This window comes from Columba livia, chromosome 7 (genome assembly GCF_036013475.1).
Source record: "Columba livia isolate bColLiv1 breed racing homer chromosome 7, bColLiv1.pat.W.v2, whole genome shotgun sequence".
NCBI lineage: Eukaryota > Metazoa > Chordata > Aves > Columbiformes > Columbidae > Columba > Columba livia.
The window spans coordinates 32,890,212-32,902,719 of NC_088608.1; the positions used below are offsets into that span (position 1 = coordinate 32,890,212).

Here is a 12,508-nt window from a genome sequence, read left to right on the forward strand (position 1 = left end):
TGTCACTGTTTACATCTGCAACAAATCTGAAATAAAAGCTGGAGATAATTTAGTACCGTCTCTTTCTGTGAAGGTATCCGTGCTCATAGACATATCGTCACTGCCAATTTGACCACTGGCTCCAGGAGGCTGTTGGGGCAGTTCAGCATCTTCCTGCCGGTCCTTCCCTAGCTCTTTTGTCAGATTGAGAAACACCTATGGAGCAAGACAGTATGAAGGAAAATTGGTCCAAATGACTCAATTTACCAAAACAATAATCAAAATCCACTCTCCTAACTTTGTAGCTGTAGTTGGTACAGCAATTGTGAATTACAATCCTCTTTCTCTTCTCTTTGTGCTCCGTGAGAGAAATTCACTTTTTTTTTTTTTTCAATATAAAATTGTTGTTGTCCGGCTCCTTCGTCACCTCCTCCTGTCTCTCTCCTGCTGCAGCAGTGGAAACTTGAACCTTTATTGCTGCCCCCTGGACTTAGCTTGTCCTAATACCACCTGCTAATGAGTAGATGTAAGTGAGGCTGCATTTCAGCTCAGTCCTACAGAACTCCGCTCCCTCCACACCCACGCAGTGAGCAGCGCACGGGCGGCTCTCCCTGCATGGCACCAGTGAAGATACGAGGAAGGATGTTTCCCTGGGATATTTTTCCCTCTGGCCTCTGAACAATCCCTCTGCCTCCATGCTGGGAGTGTACATGGCCATGGCATCCCAGCTGCCCATGGTACATGGTGTATAACTCATTCTCACTGTCTCAGTAAAACTACTTGAAAGCAAGCAAGAATTTCTGAGGAGAAAGGTAGCAATCTCCCTCCCTCCTTTCTGCAAGACAAGGGTCACCACTGTTCATCATTTAAAGTTACTTTTTTGTTTCTGATGCAGCTAAATGTTTGTGTTTATTTGACCAGAGATTTCCCGTGGGCAGAAAGGTGCCATGTTACTCCGAGATGCACCAGGTGACTCACTTGTACAATACAACATCCATACTGAAGTTCATAATTTAGATGGTTCACTAACTCCTTCCCCACTCACTGCATCTGTAGACAACCCAGATTAGTGGAGACCAGTTCAAAGAGAAACACATCATCGCCCTTTCTCCTTAGTCTAACTCCAGTATCTCATTTTATGGATAAAATACCATAAAGCTGTTAGCAAGGTGAGACAGTGGTGCACTTCGTGCATTAGTATATTTGTAGGTTGATAAATACATCTACACGCTCATGTTCATAAGTGTAACTCAGTGAACAACCAAACCACTTGGTCCCCTGCCTGCAACTGTCACGTCCAGAACATGCTACCGTCTGGCCCAGAAAGCAGAGCTACACAGTGCTGTGAAGCTGATCTCCATAACATTCCATTAAACTGAGCAGATCCTGAGCTCATACCTCTTCCACAGTTGTGTTTGAAATCCCGTAGCAACCAAGGTGGAGATCACTCAAGCTGGTATCGAGGGCTCTGAGAAGCGCCTGGTACGCCCCAGAGACTGTGGACTTGAAGGGGGGAAGCACGTACACAAGCTCTCCACCAATGTCCTCCTTGAGATAAGCCTCCGGGAGGTGGGACTGGATCAAGGAGGTCACTGCTGTGGTGTCACACTCCTCTATCATGTTCTGAAAAAGGAGGAAAACACTCTGTGGTCACTGAAAGGGATGCAAGGTCAGACCTCCTACTGTATGATTTAGCCCAAATCCTGTCTCAGAGCATAACTGGCAGGTGATCTCAGCCCAGGTATGCAACATTTCAAGTTAAATATCAAAAGGAGATGAAAGTGGGTTTCTGGCCATTGAAGAGGGATGCGTGGCACCATGCTCACCTCGGTCCATCTGAGACCTCACTGGGTTCCCTCTGTTTACAGGGATACTGGGACTGGGCTGAATCAACCACTCTGCACTAGCTAGAGGGTTTGTAGTACAACAGAGCAGAAGCCTAGAGAGCCACAAGAGAACTGACACCTGAACTTGGCTGTCAGCACAAATACACTCTTTTTCTCATGAAAACCAGGACTTGCACGTGGCTCTTTTTCCATTTTCTCTATCTATACTTGAAGAGAGGCTGATCTCTTATGGTATCTGCACATTATTCTGTGTGTTTGGGTTATGAACAGCACTGCAATAAATGCTGTCAAGAGGAGAGTTCCCCCTTCCTTGCAAGAACATTTTGCCTCGGGCCAGTTACTATTGGTAAACTCTCCCCATCTGCTTGCTTTCTCCAAACTCCAGAATTCACACTCTGCACCCAGCCTTGCCTTTAATCCTCAAGGAAGCAGTGTTCTACAAAGCAGAGCACTGACGTTCCTGTTTTCCAAGGGCATGGAGGCTGGTCTGGTGGCACTGCTGAAGAGTGCCTCTCTGCTTCGAGAGAAGCGGGGGCCACACGTTCTGTTAGCATCTCTCACTGAGAGGCAGCACGCTCACATCCAGATCCTCAATAGTTCTTTGGTATCACTACCATACTCGCATCTGTCACTCCCTGAGCAAGCCTTGACAGCCCCCCTCAGAGATGAAGCTGCTGGGAGCTCCAGCTCAGCTTCACACAGGCTCACAAACAAGAGAATCTCTGCCTCTTCCTGCTGTGGTGACCGTGCTCACGGGACATGAAAGGGAGCCAAGGCCCAGCAGGGAAGGGAGGATAAAAAGAACTGCACGGTGCACCTGGTATACAGGGGGCTCACGCTCAGACCTCTGCCTTGTCAACTAGAGCTGCAAGGCTTTGTGTAGAGGGGTTGAAGCTGGGATTTCTGTGTTTTGGTGAACTCTCTTTCTGAAAAAAACTTAGTACAAAAAAGAAGGATGTGAATTCCAGCATGGGATAGGCAGAGAGAGCCAGAGAGCAGAGTGACTGCAACCCAGGCATCTCAGTGGCTGAGCTATGTGAAAACATGATGCTACTGGCAGCCCAAGGAAACAGACCAGAATATTCTTGAACCTGTGTGGCTAAACCCAAGGGTTTCAACCCAAAACACACCCCACTTTTGCCCGGGCATAAAGAAGTTATTCCATGAAAGTGAAATTATACTGGAACAACTGTTCCACCGCAGACATCTAAGACTGAGATGAACCTTTTGCAGTATGTTTCATTTCTGTGGCACACTATGACATGCCTTCTTCCTTCCTATCATACAACTGATTCAGTTTCCCAGCCAAGGCGCTGAAAATTTAGGAGCAACTCAGGCACAAACCTTCTTTTTCGTGAGTGTTAGGTGGTATCCATCACCAAATGTCTCCTTGAGGTAGAATGGTGAACCACAACATTTGAGCCCTCCATGCTCTAGGAAGGCGATCCGGTCACTCAGAACTTCTGCTTCATCCAAGTGATGTGTTGACAGAATGATGGTTCTGCCTGGAAAACACAAAGCTGGTATCAGCCACTACAGAATACATGATTCCACGGGACAGGTGAAAGCTATGCTGAATGAGGGAACAGAGCATCATGTGAAAATCCACTGTGTTTTTTTTAATTATCAGTGAAATTGGATGAAAGGCAACATTAGAGAGAAGTTGAAAGTTACTGCATTATAAATTGTGTGCTATGGGAAAGTTACTTTTCAAATGACACTGTGAATTTACGAAACCAACTAGAATGCACCCAGAGCACCTGCAAAATCCTAGCCTGCCACAATTTGTTCTCTGCGGTCTCCAAAACACACTGTTCGAAGCCATCGGTTTAAAAAGTGTCACAAATCACCTTTGCCACTGGGCAGCATAACAGTACCTTTTTTATTCTTGGAGATAATTTCCCAAATACTTCTTCGAGAGCATGGATCCACCCCTGTGGTTGGTTCATCTAGTATCACCACCCTTGATCCACCCAGGAGAGCAATAGCTATAGATAACTTCCTCTTCATCCCTCCGGACAGAGAGCCAGCTAGCTTGTGACGATGGCTGTACAGTCCTGTCTCCTTCAAAGTCCTTGAAAACAAAGAAAAAACAACACCCAAAGGTTGTCCTTCAGGCATCTTTTAAAAGTAGGGAATCTGAAAATACCCCCCCCAAAAAACATAACTGCAAATGAAAAACTGCTCAAGTATGGACTGCTCTACTGAATGGTCACAGTGCAGGGAAATTATTCACCCTGCAGCTCAGTCACTGGAATTCTAATTCAAAACATATTTTTTAGGATGTTTTCAAAGTTTCCGTCTGAGAAGTCAAGGTTAAAGGCTCAACCTCATCAAGTGAGAACACCAAGATCCCAGCTCCCCAGGATGTTTTGGCTGCTTCACTTCTCTGCACAACCAATAAAGCCAACATCATCATTCTGACTGGTTGATTAAATCTCTCTCTGGGGAAAACTGTAAAGCAGCAAGGACTAGACCCTTAGGCCCATAAATTCATCTCCAAAGAATTGCCACAGAAGCCTGCAAGCCCCCTGGAGAAGAGATGTGTTCCTACAACCACAGATATCAAAATATTCCTCTAGTCAAACCAAGGCATTCTTTTAACTCTGAGTTGGATCTGCAACAATCCTCAAAATCATTCATTTGATCTTCGCGGTGGCAATGGCACTAGCACAGAATAATTTTGACAGCCCTCTTTCCCTTCTCCAACCCTGCTATGTTTATACCTCTTCACTTCTTGGTAGAGCTCCTGTTTACTCCAGTGAGGGACTTTGATGTACCCATAGAGCAGCAGGTGTTCCTTTGTGGTGAGGTAGTTGAAAAGCACATTGTGCTGCATACACACACCCATGTCCTTCCTGATAACTTCCTGGTCAGTCCTGATGTCTTTGCCATACACAAAGATAGTACCTGATGATGTAGGGAACAACCCAGTCAAAATAGATCTGAAAGGCAAAAATTAATAGAAAAGGAAGTCAGAAGGAGAAAGCCATAGTTAATTTTTTCACATGGTGCTGTACCTATCATCGCTTTCAAAGTTTCCTTACACCACCATCACACATTTTGCAGCCAGAGACCACTGGCCACTGCTGCTTCTGCTGTCTGATCATGCTTTGGCAGAGCTGTGGCCAATTAACATCAAAGGACATCCTCGTACCCCCTTGTGAGAATCCGAGGGCAAGTACCAAGCTGACACACTGAACTCAGGCTACTTTTCGTGTGCACTTTTATCTTTTTCAGCCTTCCCCTCCCTAAGTCAGACCATTGCATATCCCATACATCAATACTCATGTATGCCCTGGGCTTCCAATTTAACCACTGGGAATTCATATAATCCAGTTACTCTTCATTCTTTGAGGTTTGTCTGCAGTACCCAGACAGCCTTATATTGCTAACCACAACAGAGACTGAAAACCACATCTTCATCTTACTAACCACATCAGAGCATGGAAACCTGATTTCACTGCCATTATTAACAAAAAATGGGGGAGGACTTCCAGACAAAACACCTCACAGTCAGCAGCACTTTCATCTAGTTCAAGCGAATAATTACCTACCCAGCAATACCTAGCAGACCTGAGTCAAACCCCCTCTGCTCAGAATAACTACTTGCACATTATAAGTAATTTTTGGTGCTGTCTTGTAGAGACTAAAGGGAGAAGATGTGTCTCAGACTGCCCTTCACCTTCCCAGAGCTTCTCTGTCTCCTGGGAGTTTTAGCTATCATTAAAAAGGGAAGAAGTAACTTGTGACCTTACTTAGGATTTGAAGCTGGCACTAAGTCTCAAGAAACCATTATACTTTTCTGTATATCACCTCTGCCTACACTTTGCAAAGAGGATATGAGATGAATTGATAATAAGTTGAGATGAAGCACACATCTGTCTTACTGGTTTTGGCTCTTCTGAGGCTTCTATTTATCAGCTTAATGTTGCTTTCAGTGTGATGTACATATATATCAGTGAAGAAGTCAAGTTCTACAGGTCTGTTTTAGTGCTATTATCTAACAACTCAAATAATAATTTATAAATGGCAAGGTTGGAAGGTCTGAAAGGCTGATATATTAACCCACTAGCATTCCAGCCCAGCCAACACATGAGTTTGTACAGCTGAAATACACCTTCATTAAGCTTTCTTGCTCACATCACTTCTGCTTTGGTGTGTGCACAAGCTGCCCATGGCTTTCAGAACAACCCAATGCCAGGCACCAAACTGTCATGGAACAAAATGCTAGAACAACTGCTGTGCTGTGCATTACAGGTATCCTACCAGATTAAAAAGCATGTTCCTAAGCAGAAAAGAACCTTTAATTCTAATAGATGAAGGGACTGGCAAGGTCATCCATGAGCAAGATAAAACTACAGGAGAGAGTTGGCCTAATAAAGCACATTATTCAGTCTCCCAACACTACACAGCCCCACTTGCTCTCTTGTTCAGCCACAGTATAAAAAGGCAAAAACATCTTTAAAGGATACGCACATGGTCGTAGTTTTCCCGGCTCCATTGTGTCCCAGCAGGGAGGTGATATTCCCTTCGTAGAAGTTGAGGCTGAGGTTGTTCACTGCAGTTTTGGATCCATAAACTTTTGTTATGCTATGGAGGGAGACTCCCAAGGTGAGATCCGTGGGCTCGGGCTCCAGGTGAGGAGGGGGAGCACCTTTGACACCAAAGAGAAGGGTCAGAAGACAGTTACTGCACTGCAGCACATGTTTCTGCTTCTGTTTCCACCTCAGAGATAAGCAGGGCTTTTAAAAGCAAAATGCAGCAGAAGTAGGTGCCTTTCAGCTGGGAACACAGAGAACATTTCACAGGGTCTGTACCATTTTGAGCTCTCTGGGATTTCTCCTTTGTACTTCTGCCGCTTCTAATAACTCCTGACAATAAGCATTAATCACTTTTGAAAAGGTCTCATATTCAGATGTGTTGGAGCACCTAACTTAATTTATATTAAGCAAGCGCAGAAAATTAGAGGACATACAGGAAAGCTGCTGAGTTATTTTCAGTGAGGTAGAAACAGCAAGCTTTTATATGTGATCGCACAGTATTTCACAGGCTAAATATTTAAAGAGATGAACAAAGAAGCACAAATCCCTTTTGTCAAGCGGAAACCTCTATTTGCTTGCACAAACAAATATGTATTCCTACACAGAGCTTTGTAGAGCGGATATATGCATCTAAGGTAACTGCCCAACTACAGCACACACGTGTGTGAATATCAGTACTGGATTTCCACAAACAGGAAGAACAAGTACAATTTAAAAGCCATATCTCCATTCATGTAACAGCTTCCAATTTTTCCTGAGCTACAAACCAGGATCAATATAGAAATGTGCTTTCTCAGTATGGTGCCCCTGTACAAATTTGGCTTCCTTTACCTAGAACATAAGTTAGTATCACACTACCCCATCCAGTATTCACGTACATATCTTATTGTTGAGGGTGGCTTCTTTCCTTAACATCAGCTTGGTGAAGAGAAGGCCTCCTCGTTTCTCATTCCAGAAGGGGAGGTAACTGTTGTATTCGACCCAGTAAGACGGAAGCAATGGGAAATACCAGGGAGCAGCCATGCCATATCTACCTGCAAGGATAAGGGGAATCTCATTCAGGTGTCTGTTTCTGAGGAAGTATCAACATCCGGGTGCATTCAAAATTGCAAAAATAAAACTCCACAGAGATCTCTCCCCTCTTGATGTGCTCATGTACTACTGATACTTGGTGGAGACTTTGCCTGATTGACAAAATAAGAGGCATTCACTAATTTGTTATTCTGAGTAACTTCACAGCTGGACGGCAGGAGTACTTTACATTTTCCACTGGGTAGATTTCTGTATGCCAGTGGACTGCTTCATTAGGTGGGGAAGAAGAGTAAAAGACAAATGTGCTGGTTCTTGCCCAAGGCAGGAATTACTTTCAGAAATCAAATGATATAAGTAATGCAACACAAAATCACTCAACTGACAAATGCAGACCAACATGCTCTGTTCTTATTTCACCCACCAGACCATAAACACATCCTACCATGTCCTTGGTTTCAGCTTCTTCAGGAGACCCACCTACCCATGTGATAAGCAGAGAAACCCTAATTCTTCCCTGCTCCACTCTGTTTCAGTTTCATTAACACTCTCAGACATCCACAAAGCCATGCTGCCTAGAAACAGAAGATGTATCCTGCATGTCCAGACTGCTCTACTGCCTGAATCACGGAATGAGCCAGTGTTGAATTCATTGTTTTCCAAAATAGATGGTTCAGCATCAGCCTTGATGTTTCATATCCTTACCTGGGAAAACATTCCTTATATACCATCCCAGGATGAAGTAAATGAGAGAGTCTATCAGAATGAGCCAGCACATCAAACCAAAGGAAGTGTTGTCTCCAATCATTGGGGACTTATACATGTTGTCCCACTGCAGACCTGCAGAAAGGAATTTAGAAATACAGAATCCATATTAGTGAAATGTCACTACCGTGGGAGCTCAAAGCCTAGTTTTGTCTACAATAAACATACCTATGCCCTGTGCCTCATATCGAGCAATGTATTGACTTGCATAACTGAACGCAGTTGGAGACAACAAACTCTGTGGAATAAAAAAAAATATATACATACATATTGAAAATAAAGAACTTATGAATGAGTCTGAAAGAGAAATCAAGTCAGTCAACCAATCAGGTACCTCATTGGCTTGGTCCAGGAGCCAGAAAAATGAATAGGGTTGTTTTTAGTTTGTTTGGGTTTTTTTCCCAACAGTCACAAAGAGCACTGGACCAGGCTTATGATGGGCAGTGCTTCTACTGATGGGCTGTAACATCTCCTTAGAGCACACCTTTCTTTTGCTTCTACACCCAGGACCAAATTTTCTCCTGCATACAGGGCTCTATTTTAGGCTTTTGAAATACAGCAGTGCTTGTGAATTACCAGCTGTGTCATTAATATTTTTACCACTTGCGCTAATAGATGTCCTTTCCTGAATCTGGTGACTCAAAGAAAACAAGTCTGCCTTCTGGAACCTAATACCTGTCTATTTCTACCCTTGGTAAGAAACAAGGCTTTACCTTTACTTCCATGGCTTGGAATTTGAGATACGTGAAACTAAAGGGTGGGCAGAGACAGCAATGAGCAGAGCCAGCCTTCCTTCACAGCCCTGCTACCTAAACTCCTTACTGAGACAGCCTCATTTTTCACAGTGGTTGAAAGTAACCCATTTTACTTTGCAACTCAGAAGGGCAAAGTATGTAGCTCAATGTATTTTGATTCAGCCAGCAGGTGAGAACTCACTAGAATTCCACAAGTATTGCTTTGGATCACGGGACGCAATTAATTCCAGGTCTCCCTCAAACAGGCCATGGCCAACTCTCCTGTCAGCACTCACTGATGGAATTCAGAAAGGCACCAAACTCAAGTATATTTATAACACAAGTTATAATAAGAGTGGAAATTTTTTGAAGGTGCACACACGGTCCTCTCACTGAAAAGCAGAACTTACCAGTAGGGTCTTCACAGAGAAGCTCAAATGATTCTCGATGACGAGCAACACAATGAAGGGGAAGAAGGTGAGGATGTACACAAGACTGCCCACCAAAGCTGCTATGTTGGTGTTATTGAAGAAAACACTGATGAAGTAGCTCATGGCTATGATGGACAGGCTGTAGTCCATAAAGTACAGGAACAGGAGCACTGTGTTTGCTTTGGGAAGGATGTCACCCACTTTCAGAATAATGATGAGGAAGGTGACAGTAATTAGAAGGAAGATGGCACACTCTATGAACCAGGCGATGAAATGGCTGCTGGCATTAACACCCATCATTTTCATGTACTACAGAGAGAAAGGTGAAAAAAAGAATCACAAATACAACTGTTTATTAAGAGATCTTTCTGCTGATATTGAAATGTTTCTTTTTTTCAGCTTCTGGACATGGCATACAATCGAAACAGGCTCTTTCATACTTCAGAGTACTGAATGTTGATAAAGAGGGAGAAACCACGCACTCACATTTCTGGAATGCCCCAGGCTTGCAAAGCAGTCTGTTACAAAAGAATAGCACTGACAGGATCTGCAAGTATGAAGTGTCACAGCCCACAAGCTCCAAAGCCATTTCTGCCCTTAGATTTGTTACTTTTCTAAAGTATTTTGGTTATTTAAAAAAAAAAAAAAATAATAATGCTAATTGACTCAGTGGCTTCAGTGTAAAAACTCTTAAGTGTCTTCGAAAGCAAAACATTTCTCACATACCCCCAAGACAAAAAATAATGTCTAAATTACCATGGTTATGAGGAAGCAATATTAAACTATATTAGCTGATGACCTAGCCCACAGACTTATCACAGTATGTTTGGGATTGTAAATCTGTAAGTTTGTATTGCTAAACCCAAAAGAAACTACAGGTGCTGGTGTCATTTTGTTGATTATTACACATCTGAAAAGATTACTGACAGCCTGGTTCTTAGAGACAGTGAAACTGGGTTTTCTAAACTACAGCAAGGGGCTGTCAGCTAGTCACCGGGCTTCATTTTCAGTCTAATCACAGTTCATAGAGTGATCTTTCTTGGAAATGTTTTTGGTGAATCAGTATTTGTTTCCATGGTACTGGATAAAAACCAAATCTGCTCGAGATTTTGTTGCTTGCTGAAGCTTAGTTTTACAAAAGTTTTTTGCTGCTCATCTCTGTTGATTGTGTTCACACTGAGAACCTGAGTTAATTTAATAAATTCCCTGTGTCTCAATGTCATTTCTTTTCCAATAGGCAACCTGAATGAAGAACTTCATTTCAGGGGAGCTGATGTAATATGTAGCACCTTCTGAAATATTAAGTATAATAACTTCAAGGATAGGAAATAAGTCGCTTTTCATGTCTTTGTCCCCAGCAGGTATGACTCAAAGTCAATTTTTACAGAGCTTTAAATCTTCAGAAAACTTGTAATTTTGTGAGGTCCCCACGTTTCAACTGTTCATAACTGCAAAGGAATATTCTCACTACTTGAAGGGCACATGCCCTGCATTTCTGTGGTTTCAAGCTTGGTTACAATGTCAGAATTCAAACACTGCAGGTCAAACAATAGATATTTGGAATACTAGTTGCCTTAATGCTTGTTTTGCTCCATTTAATATTGCACATGAGACATACTACCCACTAATAAGGAAAATCTGTTTATAATTTTGCACGCCCCAGAAAGTTTCACCGTACCTCATAAAGCCTCAGATCTTTCTCTTGAACGAGTGTTTTAACAAAATCAGCTATAAACAGCACCCAGGCAGCCATCAGAGCAAATGGAAGAGAGTAGGTCACACTGGTTAAGAACCTGTAAAAGGCAAATAGGGGCTTTAGCTGAATACAAAATGTTCTGGGGATTAAGGCTTTATACAGAATATATTTTTCAGAATAATACTTTGGCACAGGAAAAGACATGCTTATATTTAAAAATGTGGACTATAATTAATAACTACAAAAAAAAAGCTATTTTGCCATTGCATTGGATTTTCTATTCATGGGACTCCTGACTGTTCAAAATCTTTTTTTCTTTTTCTGAATCACAGAGGGATTTCCAGATGCATTCTGCAAGTTTTGCACCACTGGCAGGAGCAGGATCCACCACAGATAGGGGCATCTCCTGGTTCTCTGATGGGGTGCATCCCACTTTGAAACATCACAGCAGCCAGCCATAATCCCCAGTTCTGTTCAGAAATATAATGGCCAAATTTTGTTATCAGGTTATATTTCCTAGTGCTGGAGTTTGGATATAGGTACTTCCCCTCAGAGTGTCTGTCCTATTATCCCACAAGAGAGGTATTGCAGATCGAGGTCTGCAACGTGGGCTTCACAATTTTTGGCTCCTCGCTTCAGCTAAAGCCTTCCTCCCATGCCAAATGTGTGCAAAGACAACAATGGCCAATGCAAAATTTCTCCTTTTGTGATGAAAAGCAAACTTTTTTAGCGGGAGTTTCACTCTGTTGTATCTACAGGGCTATGCTTTCCTCCATCATTTCTAAACCTGGTTTAAAAAGTGTTATTCCTTGGTAAAATTTAATGTGCAATAACAGGAAGAAATTAATATGACTACATCTGTTTTTAAAATTTCTTACATGTAACGCTGAAATTTTCCCACAAACCAGCAGTTTCAGGGCATGCTTCCATGCAAATGAAGCCATATTTATAAAGAACAATGAAAGCGCATTTCAGTAGCTCTACTACCTCTTTGTTATTTAGAGTTTCTTTAGGCTACCACCTTATGCATGATCTCTAGGCTACTAAAAATTCTCAATACCTTCTGTGTACTGGTCTATGTATTTCCTCCATTTCCCTACAGGATGGTAACTATGCGATAACAATCAATATACAATCATTTTATGATGACGTCTACTGGATGTAGCCTTCAGGTATTTTAATAATTGAGCAACCTCATATCCCTCTGAACCTGGGGTGAAGAGGGAAACCCGAAGGCAAGTGGTTTTCTCAGCAGCTCAAGAACAAAAGAAAGAGCAGCTAACGCTGCAATAAACGCCTCCAGCAGCCAGTTAATCGTGGTACAAAACTCACTCTCAGCACTAATCCAACATATTTGCTGCAAGAAGTCGACACTTGGTTTGAATGCTTACTGCCTGCATGCTTGCAGGCATTTTGCATGCTGCTACCTCGAGAAGAGATAACAGGTCCCCAGCTCTCTTGAGTGACAGGAGGTTAATAGGTC

General features: G+C 42.7%; 1 protein-coding gene across 1 annotated transcript in view; it reads right to left on the reverse strand.

Moving 5' to 3' along the window:
- The window catches only part of ABCA12 (ATP binding cassette subfamily A member 12), an 84,468-nt gene that overhangs the window by 25,025 nt on the left and 46,935 nt on the right, over window positions 1-12,508 (reverse strand). Inside the window, exons 24-34 of the mRNA XM_065069090.1 lie at window positions 11,008-11,122; window positions 9,309-9,638; window positions 8,333-8,402; window positions 8,105-8,239; window positions 7,249-7,404; window positions 6,306-6,483; window positions 4,553-4,771; window positions 3,704-3,900; window positions 3,171-3,331; window positions 1,378-1,602; window positions 57-195 (exon numbers count right to left, since the gene is read on the reverse strand). Of these exons, the coding sequence (XP_064925162.1) occupies window positions 57-195; window positions 1,378-1,602; window positions 3,171-3,331; window positions 3,704-3,900; window positions 4,553-4,771; window positions 6,306-6,483; window positions 7,249-7,404; window positions 8,105-8,239; window positions 8,333-8,402; window positions 9,309-9,638; window positions 11,008-11,122 (1,925 nt within the window). The remainder of the gene's footprint in view (window positions 1-56; window positions 196-1,377; window positions 1,603-3,170; window positions 3,332-3,703; window positions 3,901-4,552; window positions 4,772-6,305; window positions 6,484-7,248; window positions 7,405-8,104; window positions 8,240-8,332; window positions 8,403-9,308; window positions 9,639-11,007; window positions 11,123-12,508) is intronic.